Source organism: Telmatherina bonti, assembly GCF_933228915.1.
Source record: "Telmatherina bonti genome assembly, chromosome: 4".
NCBI lineage: Eukaryota > Metazoa > Chordata > Actinopteri > Atheriniformes > Telmatherinidae > Telmatherina > Telmatherina bonti.
In genome coordinates, this window is record NC_136622.1 from 3,454,148 (window position 1) to 3,479,672 (window position 25,525).

A 25,525-nucleotide genomic window follows, 5' to 3' on the forward strand; every position below is an offset into this window, starting at 1 on the left:
CATGTACAAATACATCAGGCGGGTGGAAAACGTGGGATAAAGTTATTTCCAACGATGGCTGGTGAGTTTACCAAAGAGAGACATCCTGCTGCATTCGTTGCTGTGGGTTGCTGTTTTCCACTTCGTTTTCAGGCTCTGATTCAGGTTCCAACATGTAGGGCTGGATGCTATGTGTTGACATTGTAGTTTGTTTTTTTATTGAGTTCATATGAGCCTAATCCTTCTGTTTATGAGACGTTACAATGACGGTGAAAGCAGGTGCGGTGCGCGCTCCCGATGTAGTGCAGTGGCGGGAGGCGGGGCTTAATGCGGAAGAGTCTCAATCCACTCGTTTTGCCCGCAGGCTGATCTGACAGCCTACGGAGAGGGTCGGTCTGAAGTAAATAAAGCCATTTGTGGCAATAACTCCATCAATCCCAGCCCTTCTGGTCTCAGAAATAAAAATAAATTAGCCTGAAATGCACAGAATAGTTCCACTTTAAGCGTGTGCTGAATGTATACACTGATATCGGTGAGAAGAGGTTTATAACCAGACCGACGAGGGTTTTCAGCAGTTCTTCATCATAGAAAAACCCTGAAACTGTGTTTGTGTGTCGGGTAAAGATGTGTGTTTTACAGCAGCTTGTGTTTGACCCGAACACACGTCTCTCTGCGCAGCAACGTCTTCAGGTTTCAGAGGAATAAATCCGTCAGGACGGCCTAAAGATCCGCTGGAGGCTTTCCATGAAGGACGGTCCAGCTTCCGTCTGTCTTCAGCTTCCAGTCACTGCTGCTCTGGTCTGTTGACTCATTTTCATTTTATTATATCACCATTTTTCTGTTTTATTGATATGATTAATAAGAAGGCAGTCTGTATTTACCTGGATCAGGTTCTATAAAACATGGAACAGAGCTGTAAGGACTAATCATCATAAGGAGACAACTTGATGATTGATCCTGAGAACATTCAGGCTGAATACTGTCATGGCTGCTGTTATTGTTCTTCCACTGACTGTTCTGTAACTCCAGTATACCTCCAGGATAACTCCAGGATAACTCTAGTATAACTCCCGTTTACCTTCAGTATAACTCTCGTTTAACTCCAGTTTAACTCCAGTATAACTCCAGTATACCTCCAGTATAACTCCCGTTTAACTCCAGTTTAACTCCAGTATAACTCCAGTATACCTCCAGTATAACTCCCGTTTAACTCCAGTTTAACTCCCGTTTAACTCCCGTTTAACTCTAGTATAACTCCCGTTTGACTCTAGTATAACTCCCGTTTAACTCCAGTTTAACTCCAGTATAACTCCAGTATACCTCCAGTATAACACCAGTTCAACTCCAGTATAACTCCAGTATAACTCCAGTATAACTCCCATTTAACTCTAGTATAACTCCCGTTTGACTCTAGTATAACTCCTGTTTAACTCCAGTTTAACTCCAGTTCAACTCCAGCATAACTCCCGTTTAACTCTAGTATAACTCCTGTTTAACTCTAGTATAACTCCTGTTTAACTCTAGTATAACTCCCGTTTAACTCTAGTATAACTCCAGTATAACTCTCGTTTAACTCCAGTATAACTCCAGTATAACTCCCGTTTAACTCTAGTATAACTCCCGTTTAACTCCAGTATAACTCCCATTTAACTCTAGTATAACTCCAGTATAACTCTCGTTTAACTCCAGTATAACTCCAGTATAACTCCAACATAACTCCCGTTTAACTCTAGTATAACTCCCGTTTAACTCCAGTATAACTCCCATTTAACTCTAGTATAACTCCAGTATAACTCTCGTTTAACTCCAGTATAACTCCAGCATAACTCCCGTTTAACTCTAGTATAACTCCCGTTTAACTCCAGTATAACTCCAGTATAACTCTCGTTTAACTCCAGCATAACTCCTGTTTAACTCTAGTATAACTCCCGTTTAACTCTAGTATAACTCCCGTTTAACTCCAGTATAACTCCCATTTAACTCTAGTATAACTCCAGTATAACTCTCGTTTAACTCCAGTATAACTCCAGTATAACTCCAGCATAACTCCCGTTTAACTCTAGTATAACTCCCGTTTAACTCCAGTATAACTCCCATTTAACTAGTATAACTCCAGTATAACTCTCGTTTAACTCCAGTATAACTCCAGCATAACTCCCGTTTAACTCTAGTATAACTCCCGTTTAACTCCAGTATAACTCCCGTTTAACTCTAGTATAACTCCAGTATAACTCTCGTTTAACTCCAGTATAACTCCAGTATAAGTCCAGTTTAACTCCAGTATAACTCCAGTATAAGTCCAGTTTAACTCCAGTATAACTCCAGCATAACTCCCGTTTAACTCCAGTATAACTCCAGCATAACTTCCGTTTAACTCCAGTATAACTCCAGCATAACTCCTGTTTAACTCTAGTATAACTCCTGTTTATCTCCAGTTCAACTCCAGTATAATCAATTAAAGTCAAATCAAATCAAAGATACTTTATTCATCCCCGAGGGGAAATTCAGAGTTCCAGCCAGCTTGTCCAAGGTCAGACATGCAGACATGTAACATTAATGACAAAAGAGTAATACAGAACCAAGCTTAAGCTTCGTGCAGCCAGTTTACCGGCGCTGCCTTACAAGATAAGAACAGAGATACATTAGGATCATAGGGGGTCGTGGAAAAAAAGGTCATGTGACTCCGGGCATACAGAGAACAAAAAAACCTCATACACTGAAGCACAAACTAAAACAAGACTCACAAAGTCCAGGGAGGCGGTGAGTCATGTGGGAGGGGACCGGGGGTGGATGAGGAGGGGGGACAGAGCGTCTATGAACATGTCTTTTTCCGTTCTCAGGGGGGGGTTGCCTCGGCCCAAGGCCGCTGGGAAGCCGAATCCAGATATGATTGTTGTTTGGGTTCCAGACAAGGAAAACAATTTGCCCTTGGCCTTGAGTCCATTGCCGATGGACTCCAGTTTAACTCCAGTATAACTCCCATTTAACTCCCGTTTAACTCAACTCCAGTTTCCAATTTACCACCTACCTCCATCGCCCTACCTACCTCCACCTGTGCCTGCACTGCCCCTCTGCCTACCTCCACCTCTGCCTCCAACGCCCCTCCTACCTCCACCTCTGCCTGCACCGCCCCTCCTACCTCCACCTCTGCCTGCACCGCCCCTCCTACCTCCACCTCTGCCTCCAACGCCCCTCCTACCTCCACCTCTGCCTCCAACGCCCCTCCTACCTCCACCTCTGCCTGCACCGCCCCTCCTACCTCCACCTCTGCCTGCACCGCCCCTCCTACCTCCACCTCTGCCTGCACCACCCCTCCTACCTCCACCTCTACCTCCACCGCCCCTCCTACCTCCACCTCTACCTCCACCGCCCCTCCTACCGCCACCTCTACCTCCACCGCCACTCCTACCTCCACCTCTGTCTGCACCGCCCCTCCTACCTCCACCTCTGCCTCCACCGCCCCTCCTACCTCCACCTCTACCTCCACCGCCCCTCCTACCTCCACCTCTGCCTCCACCGCCCCTCCTACCTCCACCTCTGCCTCCACCGCCCCTCCTACCTCCACCTCTACCTCCATCGCCCCTCCTACCTCCACCTCTGTCTGCACCGCCCCTCCTACCTCCACCTCTGCCTCCACCGCCCCTCCTACCTCCACCTCTACCTCCACCGCCCCTCCTACCTCCACCTCTGTCTGCACCGCCCCTCCTACCTCCACCTCTGCCTCCACCGCCCCTCCTACCTCCACCTCTACCTCCATCGCCCCTCCTACCTCCACCTCTGTCTGCACCGCCCCTCCTACCTCCACCTCTGCCTCCACCGCCCCTCCTACCTCCACCTCTACCTCCACCGCCCCTCCTACCTCCACCTCTACCTCCACCGCCACTCCTACCTCCACCTCTGCCTCCACCGCCCCTCCTACCTCCACCTCTGCCACCACCGCCCCTCCTACCTCCACCTCTGCCTCCACCGCCCCTCTTACCTCTACCTCTGCCTCCACCGTCCCTCCTACCTCAACCTCTGCCTGCACCGCCGATCCTACCTCCATCGCCCCTCCTACCTCCACCTCTGCCTCCACCGCCCCTCCTACCTCCACCTCTACCTCCACTGCCACTCCTACCTCCACCTCTGCCTCCACCGCCCCTCCTACCTCAACCTCTGCCTGCACCGCCGATCCTACCTCCACTGCCCCTCCTACCTCCAACTCTGCCTGCACCGCCCCTCCTACCTCCACCTTTGGAGGTTATCAATAAGGTTTTCTATTGATGAGGAGATGTTCATGTAAATGATTATTATTGTTTATTTTGTTGTTGTTTCTGAGGTGGGATCAGGTGAGTTTATACTTCATTTTCCATTTTCAGTTTAATTTTATTTAGTTTTTAGATTTCTGCCATTATGTTTAAATCCACTTATCCTCCTGATGGCAAGCGACCATGTTGGATCTGGATCAGGGTGCAGTCTGAGCCCTGGGTGGCCGTGACGCCACACATTAAGACATCACCACAACATCCATCTTCAGACAGTCACTGACAATCTGACAATCTGTTTGTTTAGTACGGATACAGTTTGTTTTGTTGTTAAACGTCACTGCATGATGGAAAAATGCACATCAGCCTTTCAGAGTGAATGTTTCTTTCATTGCCAGAAATCACAAAATGTGTGATCAGAAGAGGTGCTGAAGGCTAAAAGTCAACCAGTGATAACGCAGCTTAAATAGATGTACAAAACATTTCCACAACTCAAATGCAGGAACGGACAAAAGCAGCTGGATATGAAGCGCACATTGCTGCTTCCTGAAAAGATGATGTGGATTGTGCTTCTGCTGCTTCCTCTGCAGCCTCCTTACATTAACAGAATCAAACTGGGACTGTAAAGGGCTCCTGTTGCTTTCATGTTGTTGTAACCATAGTTACGTACATTTAAATAGGTATGCACAACTCACTTCTGCTCTTACTGCCGGCCTTTCTTTCAATTTGAGCTCATTAAGTCCGCATGAACACAAAGTCACAGCGGATAGATCCAGACGCAGACGGGAGGGTGTTCTGCTGCTGTGTCACCACCTTCACCAGGTTTGTGTGCAAAATGTCTGATCTATAGCATCTTTTAATCAGCCTGCAGGCCATGTGGACGACGTGGACGACATGGACGACATAGACGACATGGACGACGTGGACGACATGGACGACATAGACGACATGGACGACGTGGACGACATGGACGACATAGACGACGTGGACGACGTGGACGACGTAGACAATGTATACAATGTGGACGACGTGGACGATGTAGATGAGTACTACGTGAATGATGTAGACGTGGACGACGTGGAGGATGTGGACGATGTGGACGATGTAGACGAGGACGACGAGGACGACGTAGACGACGTACACGAAGTGGACGATGTGGAAGACGTAGACGACATGGACGACGAAGACGACGTGGACAACGTGGACGACGTGGATGACGTGGACGATGTGGACAATGTAGACAACGTGGACGATGTGGACGATGTAGACGATGTAGACGAGGACTACGTGGACGATATGGACGACGTAGACGACGTGGATGATGTGGACGATGTGGACGATGTTGATGACATGGAGGACGTGGGGGAAGTGGACGACGTGGACGATGTGGATGACGTGGACGATGTGGACGATGTAGACAACGTGGACGATGTGGACGATGTAGACGAGGACTACGTGGACGATGTGGACGATGTGGACGACGTGGACGACGTGGATGATGTGGACGATGTGGACGACGTAGACAATGTGGACGACGTTGACGATGTAGACGTGGATGATGCAGACATGGAGGACATGGACGACGTGGAGGACGTGGAGGATGTGGAGGAGGATGTGGACGACGTGGAGGACGTGGAGGACGTGGACGACGTGGTGGATGTGGAGGATGTGGACGACGTGGACGACGTGGACGACGTGGAGGACGTGGAGGATGTGGAGAACGTGGAGGATGTGGACGACGTGGAGGACATGGAGGACGTGGAGGACGTGGACGACGTGGAGGACGTGGAGAACGTGGAGAACGTGGAGGACGTGGAGGACGTGGAGAACGTGGAGAACGTGGAGGATGTGGAGGACGTGGAGGATGTGGAGGACGTGGAGGACATGGAGAACGTGGAGAACGTGGAGGACGTGGAGCAAGTGGAGAACGTGAAGGACGTGGAGAACGTGGAGGACGTGGAGGACGTGGAGGACGTGGAGAACGTTGAGGACGTGGAGGACATGGAGGATGTGGACGACGTGGAGGACGTGGAGAACGTGGAGAACGTGGACGATGTGGACGATGTGGACGACGTGGAGGACGTGGAGGACGTGGACGACGTGGAGGACGTGGAGGACGTGGAGGACGTGGAGAACGTGGAGAACGTGGAGGATGTGGAGGACGTGGAGGATGTGGAGGACGTGGACGACGTGGAGGACGTGGAGGACGTGGAGGACGTGGAGGACGTGGAGAACGTGGAGGATGTGGAGGACGTGGAGGATGTGGAGGACGTGGAGGACGTGGAGAACGTGGAGAACGTGGAGGACGTGGAGCAAGTGGAGAACGTGAAGGACGTGGAGAACGTGGAGGACGTGGAGGACGTGGAGGACGTGGAGGACGTGGAGAACGTGGAGGACGTGGAGGACATGGAGGATGTGGACGACGTGGAGGACGAGGAGAACGTGGAGAACGTGGACGATGTGGACGATGTGGACGACGTGGAGGACGTGGAGGATGTGGAGAACGTGGAGGACGTGGAGAACGTGGAGGACGTGGAGGACGTGGAGGATGTGGAGAACGTGGAGGACGTGGAGGACGTGGAGAACGTGGAGGATGTGGAGAATGTGGAGGACGTGCAGGATGTGGAGAACGTGGAGGATGTGGAGAACGTGGAGGACGTGGAGGACGTGGAGAACGTGGAGAACGTGGAGGATGTGGAGGACGTGGAGGACGTGGAGAACGTGGAGGACGTGGAGGACGTGGAGGACGTGGAGGATGTGGACGACATGGAGGACATGGACGACGTGGAGGACGTGGAGGATGTGGAGGAGGATGTGGACGACGTGGAGGACGTGGTGGATGTGTAGGATGTGGACGACGTGGAGGACGTGGAGGACGTGGAGAACGTGGAGGATGTGGACGACGTGGAGGACATGGAGGACGTGGAGTACGTGGAGGACGTGGACGACGTGGAGGACGTGGAGAACGTGGAGAACGTGGAGGATGTGGAGGATGTGGAGAACGTGGAGGACGTGGAGGACGTGGAGAACGTGGAGGACGTGGAGGATGTGGACGACGTGGAGGACGTGGACGACGTGGAGGACGTGGACGACGTGGACGACGTGGAGAACGTGGAGGACGTGGAGGACGTGGACGACGTGGAGGACGTGGAGGATGTGGAGGACGTGGAGGCCTTGGAGAACGTGGAGGATGTGGAGAACGTGGAGAACGTGGAGGATGTGGACGACGTGGAGAACGTGGAGGACGTGGAGGACGTGGAGAACGTGAAGAACGTGGAGGACGTGGAGGATGTGGAGGACGTGGAGGACGTGGAGAACGTGGAGGACGTGGAGGACATGGAGGATGTGGACGACGTGGAGGACGTGGAGAACGTGGAGAACGTGGAGGACGTGGAGAACGTGGAGGACGTGGAGGATGTGGAGGACGTGGAGGACGTGGAGGATGTGGAGGACGTGGAGGACGTGGAGGATGTGGAGAACGTGGAGGATGTGGACGACGTGGAAGACGTGGAGGACCTGGAGGACGTGGAGGATGTGGAGGATGTGGACGACGTGGAGGATGTGAACGACGTGGAAGACGTGGAGGACGTGGAGGATGTGGAGAACGTGGAGAACGTGGAGAACGTGGAGGACGTGGAGAACCTGGAGGACGTGGAGGACGTGGAGGACGTGGAGAACGTGGAGGACGTGGAGGACGTGGAGAACGTGGAGGACATGGAGGATGTGGACGACGTGGAGGATGTGGAGAACGTGGAGAATGTGGAGGACGTGGAGAAGTGGAGGACGTGGAGGACGTGGAGAACGTGGAGGATGTGGACGACGTGGAGGACGTGGAGGACGTGGAGGATGTGGAGAACGTGAAGGACGTGGAGAACGTGGAGGACGTGAAGGACGTGGAGGACGTGGAGAACGTGGACGACGTGGAGGACGTGGACGACGTGGACGACGTGGAGGATGTGGAGAACGTGGAGAATGTGGAGGACGTGGAGAAGTGGAGGACGTGGACGACGTGGAGGACATGGAGGACATGGACGACGTGGAGGACGTGGAGGATGTGGAGGAGGATGTGGACGACGTGGAGGACGTGGACGACGTGGACGACGTGGTGGATGTGGAGGATGTGGACGACGTGGACGACGTGGACGACGTGGAGGACGTTGAGGACGTTGAGGACGTGGAGAACGTGAAGGATGTGAAGGATGTGGAGAACGTGGAGAACGTGGAGGATGTGGAGGATGTGGAGAACGTGGAGGACGTGGAGGATGTGGAGGACGTGGAGGACGTGGAGGATGTGGAGGATGTGGACGACGTGGAGGACGTGGAGGATGTGGAGAACGTGGAGGACGTGGAGGACGTGGAGGATGTGGAGGACGTGGAGGACGTGGAGGACGTGGAGGACGTGGAGGATGTGGACGACGTGGAGGACGTGGAGAACGTGGAGGACGTGGAGGATGTGGAGAACGTGGAGGATGTGGAGGACGTGGAGAAGTGGAGGACGTGGAGGACGTGGAGAACGTGGAGGATGTGGACGACGTGGAGGACGTGGAGGATGTGGAGAACGTGGAGAACGTGGAGGACGTGGAGAACGTGGAGGATGTGGAGAATGTGGAGGATGTGGAGAATGTGGAGGACGTGCAGGATGTGGAGAACGTGGGGGACGTGGAGAATGTGGAGAACCTGGAGGACGTGGAGGACGTGGAGAACGTGGAGGACGTGGAGGACGTGGAGGATGTGGAGGATGTGGACGACGTGGAGGATGTGGAGAACGTGGAGAATGTGGAGGACGTGGAGAAGTGGAGGACGTGGAGGACGTGGAGAACGTGGAGGATGTGGACGACGTGGAGGACGTGGAGGATGTGGAGAACGTGGAGAACGTGGAGGACGTGGAGAACGTGGAGGATGTGGAGAATGTGGAGGACGTGCAGGATGTGGAGAACATGGAGGTCGTGGAGAACGTGGAGAACGTGGAGAACGTGGAGAACGTGGAGGACGTGGAGGACGTGGAGGATGTGGACGACGTGGAGGACGTGGAGGACATGGAGGATGTGGAGAATGTGGAGGACGTGCCGGATGTGGAGAACGTGGAGAATGTGGAGGACGTGGAGAACGTGGAGGACGTGGAGAACGTGGAGAACGTGGAGGACGTATAGGATGTGGAGAACGTGGAGAACGTGGAGGACGTGGAGGACGTATAGGATGTGGAGAACGTGGAGAACGTGGAGGACGTGGAGAACGTGGAGGACGTGGAGAACGTGGAGAACGTGGAGAACGTGGAGGACGTGGAGAACGTGGAGGACGTGGAGGACGTGGAGAACGTGGAGAACGTGGAGGACGTGGAGGACGTATAGGATGTGGAGAACGTGGAGAACGTGGAGGACGTGGAGGACGTATAGGATGTGGAGGACGTGGAGAACGTGGAGGACGTGGAGAACGTGGAGGACGTGGAGGACGTGGAGAACGTGGAGAACGTGGAGGACGTATAGGATGTGGAGAACGTGGAGAACGTGGAGGACGTGGAGAACGTGGAGGACGTGGAGGACGTGGAGAACGTGGAGGATGTGGAGGATGTGAAAATATGAATAAAATAATTATATATTCCTGATTCAGTTTTGTTTCTTCTATGTAAACAGACTAGAATCTGGATCCGGTTCAGATGGAACCAGATGGTCAGAGGCTGCTCCATGGAGAGTCCACGGCGGGTATCAGAACTAATCAATAACTCATCTCATGATGAACCCCAGCTATCAGGGGAAACGTGGAGGACGTGGAGGATGTGGAGAACGTGGAGAACGTGGAGCCCCCCCCCACCCCCCACATCTCTTGTTGATCGTCACTCAAGGTTATACAGACAGGAAGGAGGAGGAGGTGAGGGAGAGGAGTAGGCTGGGGGGGTGTAGGCTGGGGGGGTGTAGGCTGGGGGGGTGTAGGGTGGGAGGGTGTAGGGTGGGCGGGTGTATGGTGGGGGGGTGTAGGCTGGGGGGTGTAGGCTGGGGGGGTGTAGGCTGGGAGGGTGTAGGGTGGGCGGGTGTATGGTGGGGGGGTGTAGGCTGGGGGGGTGTAGGCTGGGAGGTTGTAGGGTGGGGGGTGTAGGGTGGGGGGTGTAGGGTGGGGGGTGTAGGCTGGGGGGGTGTAGGCTGGGAGGTTGTAGGGTGTGGGGGTGTAGGATGGGGGGGTGTAGGCTGGGAGGGTGTAGGGTGGGGGGTGTAGGGTGGGAGGGTGTAGGCTGGGGGGGTGTAGGGTGGGGGGGGTGTAAGCTGGGAGGGTGTAGGGTGGGGGGTGTAGGCTGGGAGGGTGTAGAGTGGGAGGTGTAGGGTGGGGGGTGTAGGGTGGGAGGGTGTAGGCTGGGAGGGTGTTGGGTGGGAGGGTGTTGGGTGGGGGGGTGTAGGGTGGGAGGGTGTAGTGTGGGGGGGGGTGTAGGCTGGGAGGGTGTAGGGTGGGGGGTGTAGGCTGGGAGGGTGTAGAGTGGGAGGTGTAGGGTGGGGGGTGTAGGGTGGGAGGGTGTAGGCTGGGAGGGTGTTGGGTGGGAGGGTGTTGGGTGGGGGGGTGTAGGGTGGGAGGGTGTAGTGTGGGGGGGGGTGTAGGCTGGGAGGGTGTAGAGTGGGGGGGTGTAGGGTGGGGGGGTGTAGGGTGGGGGGTGTAGGCTGGGAGGGTGTAGGCTGGGGGGGGTGTAGGGTGGGGGGGTGTAGGGTGGGAGGGTGTAGTGTGGGGGGGGGTGTAGGCTGGGAGGGTGTAGAGTGGGGGGGTGTAGGGTGGGGGGGTGTAGGGTGGGGGGTGTAGGCTGGGAGGGTGTAGGCTGGGAGGGTGTAGAGTGGGGGGGTGTAGGGTGGGAGGGTGTAGGGTGGGGGGTGTAGGCTGGGAGGGTGTAGGCTGGGGGGGGTGTAGGGTGGGGGGGTGACTCACCATGGCTGGTCTGCGGCTCTGTGGTCTCCGGCTGCTGGTCTTGTCGCCTCGTGCCCACCGCTGGTTCAGCAGCTCGCCCCGAAACTCATTCTCTGTCGGCAGAAGGGGGGGGGGGGGGTCAGCATCAGTGGATCAGCTTTCAGATGGAGGACAACATAAACAGGGTGGAGGGTGGGGGGGGGGGGGGGGGGGGGGGGGGGGGGGGTTGAAGCACTGGAGCGCGATGAAGACACGCATGCGCACGGCTAAGTGGCCCAGCTGGGTCCCTGTCAGTTTGCTGAATCAATCACATCTGTGCATTTTTATCGAGCTGCTCAGAGCACGTGCATGAGATGGGTTGGGGAGGGGGTGGGGGGGTGGGGGTGGGGGGGGGGGGGGGTGAAGAATGTCCCCCCCACACCCTTTTTTCATCAAGGTAACATCTCTTCATCTCTGCGGTGTGATGAGGAAAACCTGAGTCTTCCTGTCAGCTTCATCATCATCATCTTCAGGATGAGTGTACCCCCCCCCCCCTCCTCTGAACTTTCAACCCCCCCTCCGCTGAGCTGCTGAAATCTGATTTTCATGATACATCTGCTGTGTGTGAGAGAGGAAGCGACTTTCAGGAGTCCACGCATGTCCGTGTTTGCGTGATGACCCCCCCCCATCACTTACTCCGCTGCTTTCAGGCTCTCCTCCACACTTGTTCTGCGCATGCGTGAACTCCGCACACAGCGGAGAAAAGAAAAGTGAAGAGGAGCAGAAAAAGCTGCACAACCACCACACCCTCCCTGCTCGCGCTCATCACGTGCAGCAACCTGGCCGAAGCTCAGCTAGACCCCCGCCCCCACCCCAGCATGGAAAAGTGATGATGGCAGCGGTACTGCTGGCCTGAATCTCCATCTCTGCTGTCTCGGAGGGACGTGTGCCACGGAGCCTCCAGCCGCGTCCTGAGCAGCCGCACGTGCACATTCTGAACCAGCACGCGCTTCCTGGTTGTTCTGACGAGGAGAAGTTCTCTTCGGGACACATGAGGAGCATTTCTGATCATAAACAACTAAATCTAAGTCTGGTTCCAGGAGAAAATACACATGCAGTCATGCAACTTCCTGTCTGTAGGACATCCTGTAGGACATCCTGTAGGACATCATGTAGGACTCCCTGTAGGACATCCTGTAGGACTCCCTGTAGGACATCCTGTAGGACATCCTGTAGGACTCCTTGTAGGACATCCTGTAGGACATCCTGTAGGACTCCTTGTAGGAAATCCTGTAGGACATCCTGTACGACTCCTTGTAGGACATCCTGTAGGACATCCTGTAGGACTCCTTGTAGGACATCCTGTAGGACATCCTGTAGGACTCCTTGTAGGAAATCCTGTAGGACATCCTGTACGACTCCTTGTAGGACATCCTGTAGGACATCCTGTAGGACTCCTTGTAGGACACCCTGTAGGACTCCCTGTCGGACATCCTGTAGGACACCCTGTAGGACTCCCTGTAGGACATCCTGTAGGACATCCTGTAGGACATCCTGTAGGACATCCTGTAGGACTCCCTGTAGGACATCCTGTAGGACACCCTGTAGGACACCCTGTAGGACATCCTGTAGAACTCCCTGTAGGACACCCTGTAGGACACCCTGTAGGACATCCTGTAGAACTCCCTGTAGGACATCCTGTAGGACATCCTGTAGGACTCCCTGTAGGACTCCTTGTAGGACATCCCGTAGGACATCCTGTAGGACTCCTTGTAGGACATCCTGTAGGACATCCTGTAGGACATCCTGTAGGACTCCTTGTAGGACATCCTGTAGGACATCCTGTAGGACTCCTTGTAGGAAATCCTGTAGGACATCCTGTAGGACTCCTTGTAGGACAGCTTGTAGGACTCCCTGTAGGACATCCTGTAGGACACCCTGTAGGACATCCTGTAGGACTCCTTGTAGGACATCCTGTAGGACTCCCTGTAGGACATCCTGTAGGACTCCCTGTAGGACATCCTGTAGGACTCCTTGTAGGACACCCTGTAGGACATCCTGTAGGACTCCCTGTAGGACATCCTGTAGGACATCCTGTATGACTCCTTGTAGGACATCCTGTAGGACTCCTTGTAGGAAATCCTGTAGGACTCCTTGTAGGACATCCTGTAGGACATCCTGTAGGACTCCTTGTAGGACATCCTGTAGGACTCCTTGTAGGACTCCTTGTAGGACATCCTGTAGAACATCCTGTAGGACTCCTTGTAGGACATCCTGTAGGACATCCTGTAGGACTCCTTGTAGGAAATCCTGTAGGACATCCTGTAGGACTCCTTGTAGGACACCCTGTAGGACATCCTGTAGGACTCCCTGTAGGACATCCTGTAGGACATCCTGTATGACTCCTTGTAGGACATCCTGTAGGACTCCTTGTAGGAAATCCTGTAGGACTCCTTGTAGGACATCCTGTAGGACATCCTGTAGGACTCCTTGTAGGACATCCTGTAGGACTCCTTGTAGGACACCCTGTAGGACTCCCTGTAGGACATCCTGTAGGACTCCCTGTAGGACTCCCTGTAGGACACCCTGTAGGACTCTCTGTAGGACTCCCTGTAGGACATCCTGTAGGACTCCCTGTAGGCCTCCCTGTAGGATATCCTGTAGGACTCCCTGTAGGACTCCCTGTGGGACATCCTGTAGGACATCCTGTAGGACTCCCTGTAGGACATCCTGTAGGACATCCTGTAGGACATCCTGTAGGACTCCCTGTAGGACATCCTGTAGGACATCCTGTATGACTCCTTGTAGGACATCCTGTAGGACTCCTTGTAGGAAATCCTGTAGGACTCCTTGTAGGACATCCTGTAGGACATCCTGTAGGACTCCTTGTAGGACATCCTGTAGGACTCCTTGTAGGACACCCTGTAGGACTCCCTGTAGGACATCCTGTAGGACTCCCTGTAGGACTCCCTGTAGGACACCCTGTAGGACTCTCTGTAGGCCTCCCTGTAGGACATCCTGTAGGACTCCCTGTAGGACTCCCTGTAGGACATCCTGTAGGACTCCCTGTAGGCCTCCCTGTAGGATATCCTGTAGGACTCCCTGTAGGACATCCTGTAGGACATCCTGTAGGACATCCTGTAGGACTCCCTGTAGGACATCCTGTAGGACTCCCTGTAGGACTCCTTGTAGGACATCCTGTAGGACATCCTGTAGGACATCCTGTAGGAAATCCTGTAGGACTCCTTGTAGGACATCCTGTAGGACTACCTGTAGGACTCCCTGTAGGACACCCTGTAGGACTCCCTGTAGGACATCCTGTAGGACATCCTGTAGGACTCCCTGTAGGACATCCTATAGGACTCCCTGTAGAACTCCCTGTAGGACATCCTGTAGGACTCCCTGTAGGACATCCTGTAGGACATCCTGTAGGACTCCCTGTAGGACATCCTATAGGACTCCCTGTAGAACTCCCTGTAGGACATCCTGTAGGACTCCCTGTAGGACTCCTTGTAGGACATCCTGTAGGACACCCTGTAGGACACCCTGTAGGACATCCTGTAGGACTCCCTGTAGGACATCCTGTAGGACATCCTGTAGGACTCCCTGTAGGACTCCTTGTAGGACATCCCGTAGGACATCCTGTAGGACTCCTTGTAGGACATCCTGTAGGACTCCTTGTAGGACATCCTGTAGGACATCCTGTAGGACTCCCTGTAGGACATCCTATAGGACTCCCTGTAGAACTCCCTGTAGGACATCCTGTAGGACTCCCTGTAGGACTCCTTGTAGGACATCCTGTAGGACACCCTGTAGGACACCCTGTAGGACATCCTGTAGGACTCCCTGTAGGACATCCTGTAGGACATCCTGTAGGACTCCCTGTAGGACTCCTTGTAGGACATCCCGTAGGACATCCTGTAGGACTCCTTGTAGGACATCCTGTAGGACTCCTTGTAGGACATCCTGTAGGACTCCCTGTAGGACTCCTTGTAGGACATCCTGTAGGACATCCTGTAGGAAATCCTGTAGGACTCCTTGTAGGACATCCTGTAGGACTACCTGTAGGACTCCCTGTAGGACACCCTGTAGGACTCCCTGTAGGACATCCTGTAGGACATCCTGTAGGACTCCCTGTAGGACATCCTATAGGACTCCCTGTAGAACTCCCTGTAGGACATCCTGTAGGACTCCCTGTAGGACATCCTGTAGGACATCCTGTAGGACTCCCTGTAGGACATCCTATAGGACTCCCTGTAGAACTCCCTGTAGGACATCCTGTAGGACTCCCTGTAGGACTCCTTGTAGGACATCCTGTAGGACACCCTGTAGGACACCCTGTAGGACATCCTGTAGGACTCCCTGTAGGACATCCTGTAGGACATCCTGTAGGACTCCCTGTAGGACTCCTTGTAGGACATCCCGTAGGACATCCTGTAGGACTCCTTGTAGGACATCCTGTAGGACTCCTTGTAGGACATCCTGTAGGACATCCTGTAGGACTCCCTGTAGGACATCCTATAGGACTCCCTGTAGAACTCCCTGTAGGACATCCTGTAGGACTCCCTGTAGGACTCCTTGTAGGACATCCTGTAGGACACCCTGTAGGACACCCTGTAGGACATCCTGTAGGACTCCCTGTAGGACATCCTGTAGGACATCCTGTAGGACTCCCTGTAGGACTCCTTGTAGGACATCCCGTAGGACATCCTGTAGGACTCCTTGTAGGACATCCTGTAGGACTCCTTGTAGGACATCCTGTAGGACATCCTGTAGGACTCCCTGTAGGACATCCTGTAGGACATCCTGTAGGACTCCCTGTAGGACTCCTTGTAGGACATCCCGTAGGACATCCTGTAGGACTCCTTGTAGGACATCCTGTAGGACTCCTTGTAGGACATCCTGTAGGACATCCTGTAGGACATCCTGTAGGACTCCCTGTAGGACTCCCTGTAGAACATCCTGTAGGACTCCCTGTAGGACTCCCTGTAGGACATCCTGTAGGACTCCTTGTAGGACATCCTGTAGGACTCCCTGTAGGACTCCCTGTAGGACTCCCTGTAGAACATCCTGTAGGACTCCCTGTAGGACTCCCTGTAGAACATCCTGTAGGACTCCCTGTAGGACTCCCTGTAGGACATCCTGTAGGACTCCCTGTAGGACTCCCTGTAGAACATCCTGTAGGACTCCCTGTAGGACTCCCTGTAGAACATCCTGTAGGACTCCCTGTAGGACTCCCTGTAGGACTCCCTGTAGGACATCCTGTAGGACTCCCTGTAGGACTCCCTGTAGAACATCCTGTAGGACTCCCTGTAGGACTCCCTGTAGGACTCCCTGTAGAACATCCTGTAGGACTCCCTGTAGGACATCCTGTAGGACTCCCTGTAGGACATCCTGTAGGACTCCCTGTAGGACTCCCTGTAGGACATCCTGTAGGACTCCCTGTAGGACTCCCTGTAGGACTCCCTGTAGAACATCCTGTAGGACTCCCTGTAGGACTCCCTGTAGGACTCCCTGTAGAACATCCTGTAGGACTCCCTGTAGGACTCCCTGTAGGACATCCTGTAGGACTCCCTGTAGGACATCCTGTAAGACTCCCTGTAGGACATCCTGTAGGACTCCCTGTAGGACTCCATGTAGGACTCCCTGTAGGACATCCTGTAGGACTCCCTGTAGGACATCCTGTAGGACATCCTGTAGGACTCCCTGTAGGACATCCTGTAAGACTCCCTGTAGGACATCCTGTAGGACTCCCTGTAGGACATCCTCTAGACACAGAAATATTTGTCATCTCCTGTTTATTTGTTTGTCTGTTTGTTTGTTTGTCTGAAGGACAGCAGGATGTTTGTGAGTTTCCAGCCAACCTGAAGACGAACTTTTGGGCCAAACTGCTCTGATCAGTGACATGATGGGAGTTTCATGGTGGAGGGGGGGAGCGCCATGGAAACCACCTTCAGGAGGAAATCACCTGAGGGCCCCCCTCAGAAACACCACATGCACTTAACCATCACTAGAAAAAAAAAGACCTGGACCAGTTCTCTGATCCAGACCTAGTTTCCTTTTTCTGTGTTAATCTGGTTTACCAGCATGAAACTGGTTTACTCCAGGTCCCCCCCCCCACCCCCCCCACGAAGCCCAGCAGACCCTGACCTCTGCTGACAGGCTCTGAATGACAACGGTGCAATTTGGCCCCAGCTGCTCCTCCAGTGTGTTTATTACGCTCCTCCTCCGGCACCTGCTGCCCCCACCAGCGGACATTCAGCCCCCCCACAAACAGAGGCTTCCTCCACTCACAATGTCCACACACACACACACACACACACACACACACACACACACACACACACACACACATACACACACACACACACACACACACATATTCCCAAGAGAGGCTCTGGAGACTGCGTTGTGGCAGCAGAAGGCACCAAAAACCTGATTCTGTAATCTGCTGAAACTGTAGTCTGCTTTACTTTAACATCATTCCTGTGTGAAGCTTCACTCTTCATACACACACACACACACACCCCATCGGGAGATGGAGAACACACACTCCATCGGGAGGTGGAGGAGCTGCTCCTCCAGAAGGAGAACCAGGAGCTCCAACTGGAGAAGAAAAGTTGAGCCGCTTTGCAGGAGGTACAACTTTACACTGTGTGTGTGTGTGTGTGTGTGTGTGTGTGTGTGTGTGTGTGTGTGTGTGTGAGGATGGAGAGGAAGTTAGAGCGTGACATAACACACTCCATCCTTCATCTCGTTCCTCCATCTTAGGACGCAGGTGCGTGGCAATCCGCGCGCACCGCACATTACGCAGCCATCTAAGCAAGGAGGTGGGGTGATGAGGGGGAGGAGGGGGAGCGGGGTGGGATGCAGGAAAGAAGCAACGCACACAAACCCACGTTCTGAACCAAACTCCCCCCCCCCCACACACACACACACACACACACACACACAGCGCTTCTCCTGAGTTTAGATTTATTTACTTATTTCTCTTTAAGGAGCATCTCCGCTTTCTGCTGCAGAGGATCAAATGCCCCCCCCCCCCCCCCCCCCCATCTGTCCGTGCACGTATACGCGCGCACGGAGTCCTGCTCACACATCACAACCTTCTGCTGGAAAAGCTCCTGGAAAACAGGAGGGATGCGCGAGGCGCGGCGCGAGCGGAAGGTGAACGTAGAGGACGGAGGAGCGCGTGGAGGAGCCATGACCCGGAGCTGAGGCAGCGACCAGCCCGCCTCCTGCTAGTCTCCTCCAGCTGGAGGACCGTCCGGCAGAGGGGGAGAAGTAAACACGCACTCCGCGCGAGCCTTGGTGCGGGTCTAACGCAGCCTCCGCTCTGCTCACAGCCAGGTGGAGAGGGATGGAGGTGGAGAGGGATGGAGGTGGAGAGGGATGGAGAGGGGTGAAGTTGGTAAATGTTGAGCCGCATCGCAGTAAGTTGGAGCCGCTGCAGAGGAAGAACCGGGTCTCCTAAAGAAACATCTCCGAGATATTTTATTTCTCCACATTCAGAGAAACGTGAAAGTTGTGTGGAAATAAAAGCAGCTCCAGGTGGCGCGCGGAGAAAACTGTTTGTTTGTTTACCTGCCTCTCCTGGAATATCCCTCCGCGTCCTCCGGCTGCAGCTCGCTGCAACTTCTCACTAATAAAAACAGATCCCGAGAAAAGGTTTGTTTTCAGCAGAGACCATGTATCCGGTAGTAAAGGTCCAGCTGTGCGGAAGCAGCTCGCGCGGCCTCTCCGACGCGGCGCCTCGCGCGACGACCCGGATCCAGCCGCTCACACCGACTTGTTTGTAAGCAGAAACATGGCTTCATTTGCCTTTGTCAGGCAGGAAAAGAAGAAAAAAGCCTAATATTGACTTACCTTTCCCTCATGAGCCATTGTACCACCCCCCACCTCCCTACACCCCCCCCCCCCCCCCCCACAACTCCTCCCCCCGCCCTTTGCCATGACATCACAGAAGCTGTAGTAAAACCTTCAGCATCAGATGGGCGGGGCATGAGCACCCCCCCCCACACACACACACACCCCTCTTTACTACACACACACACACACCCCTCTTTACTACACACACACACACACACACACACAGCGCACATCTCTTTCTGTCAACAAATCATCTGAATTCAGTAAAAAAATATTTCCTCATTTAAATCTGATTTTCTCTGCGCATGCGCAACACGCATGGTTCCGTCCACTCCTCCATTCAGGACAACTTTTGCTTTCCTCTTCAGGAACTGATGCTGGATGCGGGTTGCCTGCGCGCGCAGCACCGACAGCATCTGATAGCTGCGCGTGCACAGCTCGAGGCTCAGGGGAAATGAGAGGGCGGCGGCGCGAGCTCCGTTTGATCACGCGCGCCAGAGTTTAGATGACAGTCAGCATCAGATCCTTCAGTTCCCAACAAACAAACAAACAAACAAGGTGCACGTGGAGGCGCGCGCCCTGCCTTCAGCCCATTAGTGGAAATGACATCATTCATTACAAGCATCAGAGAAAAGTCCCACAAATGCCATCCTTTATCTGCTGCCTCCACGCCGCGCGGGGAATATTCAGAACCTCCAGCTTCTATTAAATCCTTATCTCTCCGCTGCAGACCGCCTTTGTCACGCGCCGCGCGCTAATCAATCACCTGCGCGCGTACATCACTGTGCTTTCAGACTGAGGCCGCGCGGGGAGGAAGGACTCACAACTGCCGCAACAACAGCGTGGACAGGCGCAAAACACGCGGAAAGAATGAGAATAAACCGTGATCCAACAGGCCTGCGTGGGTCGGGTGTGATCTGAGACCCTGAGTGGGTCGGGTGTGATCTGAGACCCTGAGTTGGTCGGGTGTGATCTGAGACCCTGCGTGGGTCGGGTGTGATCTGAGACCCTGAGTTGGTCGGGTGTGGTCTGAGACCCTGCGTGGGTCGGGTGTGATCTGAGACCCTGAGTGGGTCGGGTGTGATCTGAGACCCTGCGTGGGTCGGGTGTGATCTGAGACCCTGAGTGGGTCGGGTGTGATCTGAGAGTCCACGCAGCGGGTTTTCTGGGAACAGAAAACTGAATCCCGTGAAACTGCTGCTTCTTTTCCAGGACTGGGATTTCAGGACCGCGGACAGCTCCAACACGCGGCGCGCGCGCGTGTTGAGGACCGCGGACAGCTCACGCGCGCCCTGCGCAGCTGTGTTGCGCAGCAGAGACCTTTGTTTCCCGCAGCAAACCGCGGCTGGTTGATAGTTTGACTCCAGTCTGTTTATGAACATTCCTCACGTTTTAATCTAAAATAAAGAATCATTTCACGTTTTGCTCCAAGTTCGTGGTGAAGTTAAAACTAAAACACAGTTACTGGTCTGAAACTGGGACACCACAGAAGCTGAAGCTGCTGCTGGAAAGTAAATGGAAGTAACCCTAACTTCCAGATGAGCTGCAAACCCTCCTCGGTGTGGAGAAAGTGTGCAGATGCAGATGGCGCAGAGGCCGTGATGTGCGCAGGCAGGCTGCGCGAGCAGCCATATAAATATTACATGGGGGCAGCAGCTGACTGGGCGCTGAGGTTGGGACTGGGGGAGGCCCCTGCAGTCCCTCGACAGATGGAACAAGCCGACAGACTAACACAACAAAAAGTTTTTAATAAGCCCGCAGCTTGGCTTTGTCCCCGCGGTACCGGGGCCACACGGTCCCCGCGCGGACCAACTGTCCTTTGTCTGCAGGCTTTTTGCTTCCCTAAAAAACACCTGAAAGTTTTTCTGCTTGAGCTCAGCGAGTCGTCGGCAAGTTTTAAAGTTGGAGTTGCTGATGAGCTGTAAGCCGCTGTAATCCTGCAGGCTGCATTATCTCTAAAAGCTTTTTTATTTTCATCCTCATAACTCCACAGATTGCACTTTCACATAAAACTTGTTCACAAAGCTAAATGGAGGGACCGCGGAGAAAGTGCCAAACACGACGTTTTTCTTTAAAAGTAACAGCTGAACATAAAGTTTCTGTATAAAAACAAAGTTTCCGTTTAAAAACATAAAGTTTCTGGTTAAGAACATAAAGTTTGTGTTTAAAGACATAAAGTTTGAGTTTAAAAACATAAAGTTTGTGTTTAAAGACAAAGTTTGAGTTTAAAAACATAAAGTTTGAGTTTAAAGACATAAAGTTTGAGTTTAAAGACATAAAGTTTGTGTTTAAAAACATAAAGTTTGAGTTTAAAAACATAAAGTTTGAGTTTAAAGACAAAGTTTGTGTTTAAAAACGTAAAGTTTGAGTTTAAAAACAAAGTTTGAGTTTAAAAACATAAAGTTTGAGTTTAAAAACATAAAGTTTGAGTTTAAAGACATAAAGTTTGAGTTTAAAAACATAAAGTTTGAGTTTAAAGACAAAGTTTGTGTTTAAAAACGTAAAGTTTGAGTTTAAAAACAAAGTTTGAGTTTAAAAACATAAAGTTTGAGTTTAAAGACATAAAGTTTGAGTTTAAAAACATAAAGTTTGAGTTTAAAGACATAAAGTTTGAGTTTAAAGACATAAAGTTTGTGTTTAAAAACATAAAGTTAGAGTTTAAAGACATAAAGTTTGAGTTTAAAGACATAAAGTTTGTGTTTAAAAACATAAAGTTTGAGTTTAAAGACATAAAGTTTGAGTTTAAAAACATAAAGTTTGAGTTTAAAGACATAAAGTTTGAGTTTAAAAACATAAAGTTTGTGTTTAAAGACATAAAGTTTGAGTTTAAAAACATAAAGTTTGTGTTTAAAGACATAAAATTTGAGTTTAAAAACATAAAGTTTGTGTTTAAAGACATAAAATTTGAGTTTAAAGACATAAAGTTTGTGTTTAAAGACATAAAGTTTGTGTTTAAAGACATAAAATTTGAGTTTAAAGACATAAAGTTTGTGTTTAAAGACATAAAGTTTGAGTTTAAAAACAAAGTTTTAGTTTAAAGACTTAAAGTTTGAGTTTAAAGACATAAAGTTTGAGTTTAAAAACATAAAGTTTTAGTTTAAAGACATAAAGTTTGAGTTTAAAAACATAAAGTTTTAGTTTAAAGACATAAAGTTTGAGTTTAAAAACATAAAGTTTTAGTTTAAAGACTTAAAGTTTGAGTTTAAAGAAATAAAGTTTGAGTTTAAAAACAAAGTTTGAGTTTAAAGACATAAAGTTTGAGTTTAAAAACATAAAGTTTTAGTTTAAGGACTTAAAGTTTGAGTTTAAAGACATAAAGTTTGAATTTAAAAACATAAAGTTTTAGTTTAAAGACTTAAAGTTTGAGTTTAAAAGCTGAAACTGACCTAGAAACGTGCGGCACAGCTTCATGTTTGCGGTCCTCCTCCTCTCAGACTCTTCTGTCCCGCACCGCCCGCACAGTGCTGTGCAAGTTTTACTCCAACTTGGACAAACTTTGCTTCAACTTCCCTCCGGAGTTCAGCAGGTCTGCGGGGGCGGGGCCAGCGGCCTGACTGACACGTCCAATGGGCCAATAGGAAGCGGCAGTGTTGTCCTGCTGCCAGGCGCTGCAGCCAATCAGGCTCTCCGAGTCTCAGCTTTCAACAACAATGGACCAGAAGCGCAACAAAGAGCATCTGCTGCGCCCGGCAACTTCTCACACTCACTAAGCTCCGCCGGCAATCTGATTTAAAGCACATAAACCCTTAACTCTATCTGCCATCTCATCTAACCGTTTCATTCTGGCTCTGTCACCCCCCACCCCCCAGAGCTGGACTGCTCTGTCTTAACATGCTGCGGTGGGACATACACAACATGATGAAATGCAGGATTCTTCACATGAACATGACTGGTTTCCAGTTCCTCCCACGGCGCCTGCAGGCTTCAACCACCGTGTGACCAAATGCACCAGATGTAGAGCTCATTTCGCTAAGTTCGAGGAAGATTTGGACTGAGGGTGCAGGCCCATTCAGAGTGTCTGAGTCTGGGACAGACAGACACTTCCACCCTCCCAGCAGCAGATGGTCGACCAGATAATGAGCTCTCCCATTGCTTGTTCCCATTACCCCCATCCCCGTCTCTGTGAGATGTAATGGGGGGTAAAACAACCTCAACACATCCTACTGCCTTCACTTCTTCATTTCATTGTATTTCATGCACATTTAGTGACGTTATTGTGTTGCTGCACATTTCTAAACATGCAGGCGTGTTTGTGTGGTGTGTCATGCCTGGTTCAGTTCCTGGAACATGCAACGTAAAAAGTACAGCAATGCAACTAAATCAAAGTTTAAAAACCTGCTAAACAGTAAAAATCCTCTTTAACAGAAGCTACAGCTGGACCAAAGTTCAGATAAAACCTCTAATCCTGTTTACCACAAACTGAACACGCTCTCCTCCATCAGGAATCTCTTCATTCTTCTGTTTAGTTACAGAAACAAACTGTTTTTCTTTATCAGCTCAAGCTAAAAAACTCTCTTTTAGGAGCTGGAACTGATTTTATGTGGAGAGAAAAAGTGAAAACAACCAGTAGGAAAAGATGCAGATACTTATAAACAGTGGAAACAGTTGAAGATGAAGCTCATAACATGTCTTCTGGGAATACAGACGCAAAAGTTGGACATTCGGGAGCTTCTCCAGGTTTATGCTTGGGTCACATATGTTCACTAGAAGGCTGGATGATGCAGATATCACTACCTCACTTGGATTATTGTCTACACCCAGATAAAAATCCACATGCAGGTCTTTGGGATGGAGTTGGGTTTGACTGGGCTGAAGGAGAATTTCCAGCTGTGAGTGGAAGAAAGTTAATGTGCAGTAAAGTTGCTGCAATGCCAAGGAGCCGAACAAAGCAGCAGCGTGCGGCACATGGAGCTCCAGAGCAGGCCGAGGAGACGCCATATGGACACGCTGATGACTGAACACACGGCTAACTAACTAACTAACTAACTAACTAATTGACTGAATAAATGAACTAACTAACTAACACCAGTGAACTGGACATTGTGAACTGGTTTTTACCTACTGTGGAAGAAAAGTTTCTGCAAACAAAAGAAAACATTTTTTTTAAATTAAATAAAGATTCATCATGAAAAATCCAGCCGTCCCAGTTAGACGTTTAATGTCCAGCTCTGCCGTCCCAGTTAGACGTTTAATGTCCAGCTCTGCCGTCCCAGTTAGACGTTTAATGTCCAGCTCTGCCGTCCCAGTTAGACGTTTAATGTCCAGCTCCTCTGTCCCAGTTAGACGTTTAATGTCCAGCTCCGCTGTCCCAGTTAGACGTTTAATGTCCAGCTCCTCTGTCCCAGTTAGACGTTTAATGTCCAGCTCTGCCGTCCCAGTTAGACGTTTAATGTCCAGCTCTGCCGTCCCAGTTAGACGTTTAATGTCCAGCTCTGCCGTCCCAGTTAGACGTTTAATGTCCAGCTCCTCTGTCCCAGTTAGAAGTTTAATGTCCAGCTCTGCCGTCCCAGTTAGACGTTTAATGTCCAGCTCCTCTGTCCCAGTTAGACGTTTAATGTCCAGCTCTGCCGTCCCAGTTAGACGTTTAATGTCCAGCTCTGCCGTCCCAGTTAGACGTTTAATGTCCAGCTCTGCCGTCCCAGTTAGACGTTTAATGTCCAGCTCTGCCGTCCCAGTTAGACGTTTAATGTCCAGCTCCTCTGTCCCAGTTAGACGTTTAATGTCCAGCTCTGCCGTCCCAGTTAGACGTTTAATGTCCAGCTCCTCTGTCCCAGTTAGACGTTTAATGTCCAGCTCTGCCGTCCCAGTTAGACGTTTAATGTCCAGCTCTGCCGTCCCAGTTAGACGTTTAATGTCCAGCTCCTCTGTCCCAGTTAGAAGTTTAATGTCCAGCTCTGCCGTCCCAGTTAGACGTTTAATGTCCAGCTCTGCCGTCCCAGTTAGACGTTTAATGTCCAGCTCTGCCGTCCCAGTTAGATGTTTAATGTCCAGCTCTGCCCTCCCAGTTAGACGTTTAATGTCCAGCTCCTCTGTCCCAGTTAGACGTTTAATGTCCAGCTCTGCCGTCCCAGTTAGACGTTTAATGTCCAGCTCTGCCGTCCCAGTTAGACGTTTAATGTCCAGCTCCTCTGTCCCAGTTAGACGTTTAATGTCCAGCTCCTCTGTCCCAGTTAGAGGTTTAATGTCCAGCTCTGCCGTCCCAGTTAGATGTTTAATTTCCAGCTCCTCTGTCCCAGTTAGACGTTTAATGTCCAGCTCTGCCGTCCCAGTTAGACGTTTAATGTCCAGCTCTACCGTCCCAGTTAGACATTTAATGTCCAGCTCTGCCCTCCCAGTTAGACGTTTAATTTCCAGCTCCTCTGTCCCAGTTAGACGTTTAATGTCCACCTCTGCCGTCCCAGTTAGACGTTTAATGTCCAGCTCTGCCGTCCCAGTTAGACGTTTAATATCCAGCTCCTCTGTCCCAGTTAGACGGTTAATGTCCAGCTCTGCCGTCCCAGTTAGACGTTTAATATCCAGCTCCTCTGTCCCAGTTAGACGTTTAATGTCCAGCTATGCCCTCCCAGTTAGAAGTT

At 51.6% G+C, this 25,525-nt stretch overlaps 1 protein-coding gene across 1 annotated transcript in view; it reads right to left on the reverse strand.

Annotated features, from left to right (window-relative positions):
- myt1b (myelin transcription factor 1b) overlaps positions 1 to 14,098 on the reverse strand; it is a gene marked incomplete at both ends in the record, with an annotated part of 72,616 nt that extends 58,518 nt beyond the window's left edge. Inside the window, 4 exons of the mRNA XM_079239555.1 lie at positions 11,124 to 11,215; positions 11,994 to 12,103; positions 13,581 to 13,763; positions 13,977 to 14,098. Coding sequence (XP_079095681.1) covers positions 11,124 to 11,215; positions 11,994 to 12,103; positions 13,581 to 13,763; positions 13,977 to 14,098 — 507 coding nt within the window. The remainder of the gene's footprint in view (positions 1 to 11,123; positions 11,216 to 11,993; positions 12,104 to 13,580; positions 13,764 to 13,976) is intronic.
- Positions 14,099 to 25,525: the final 11,427 nt, after the last annotated feature.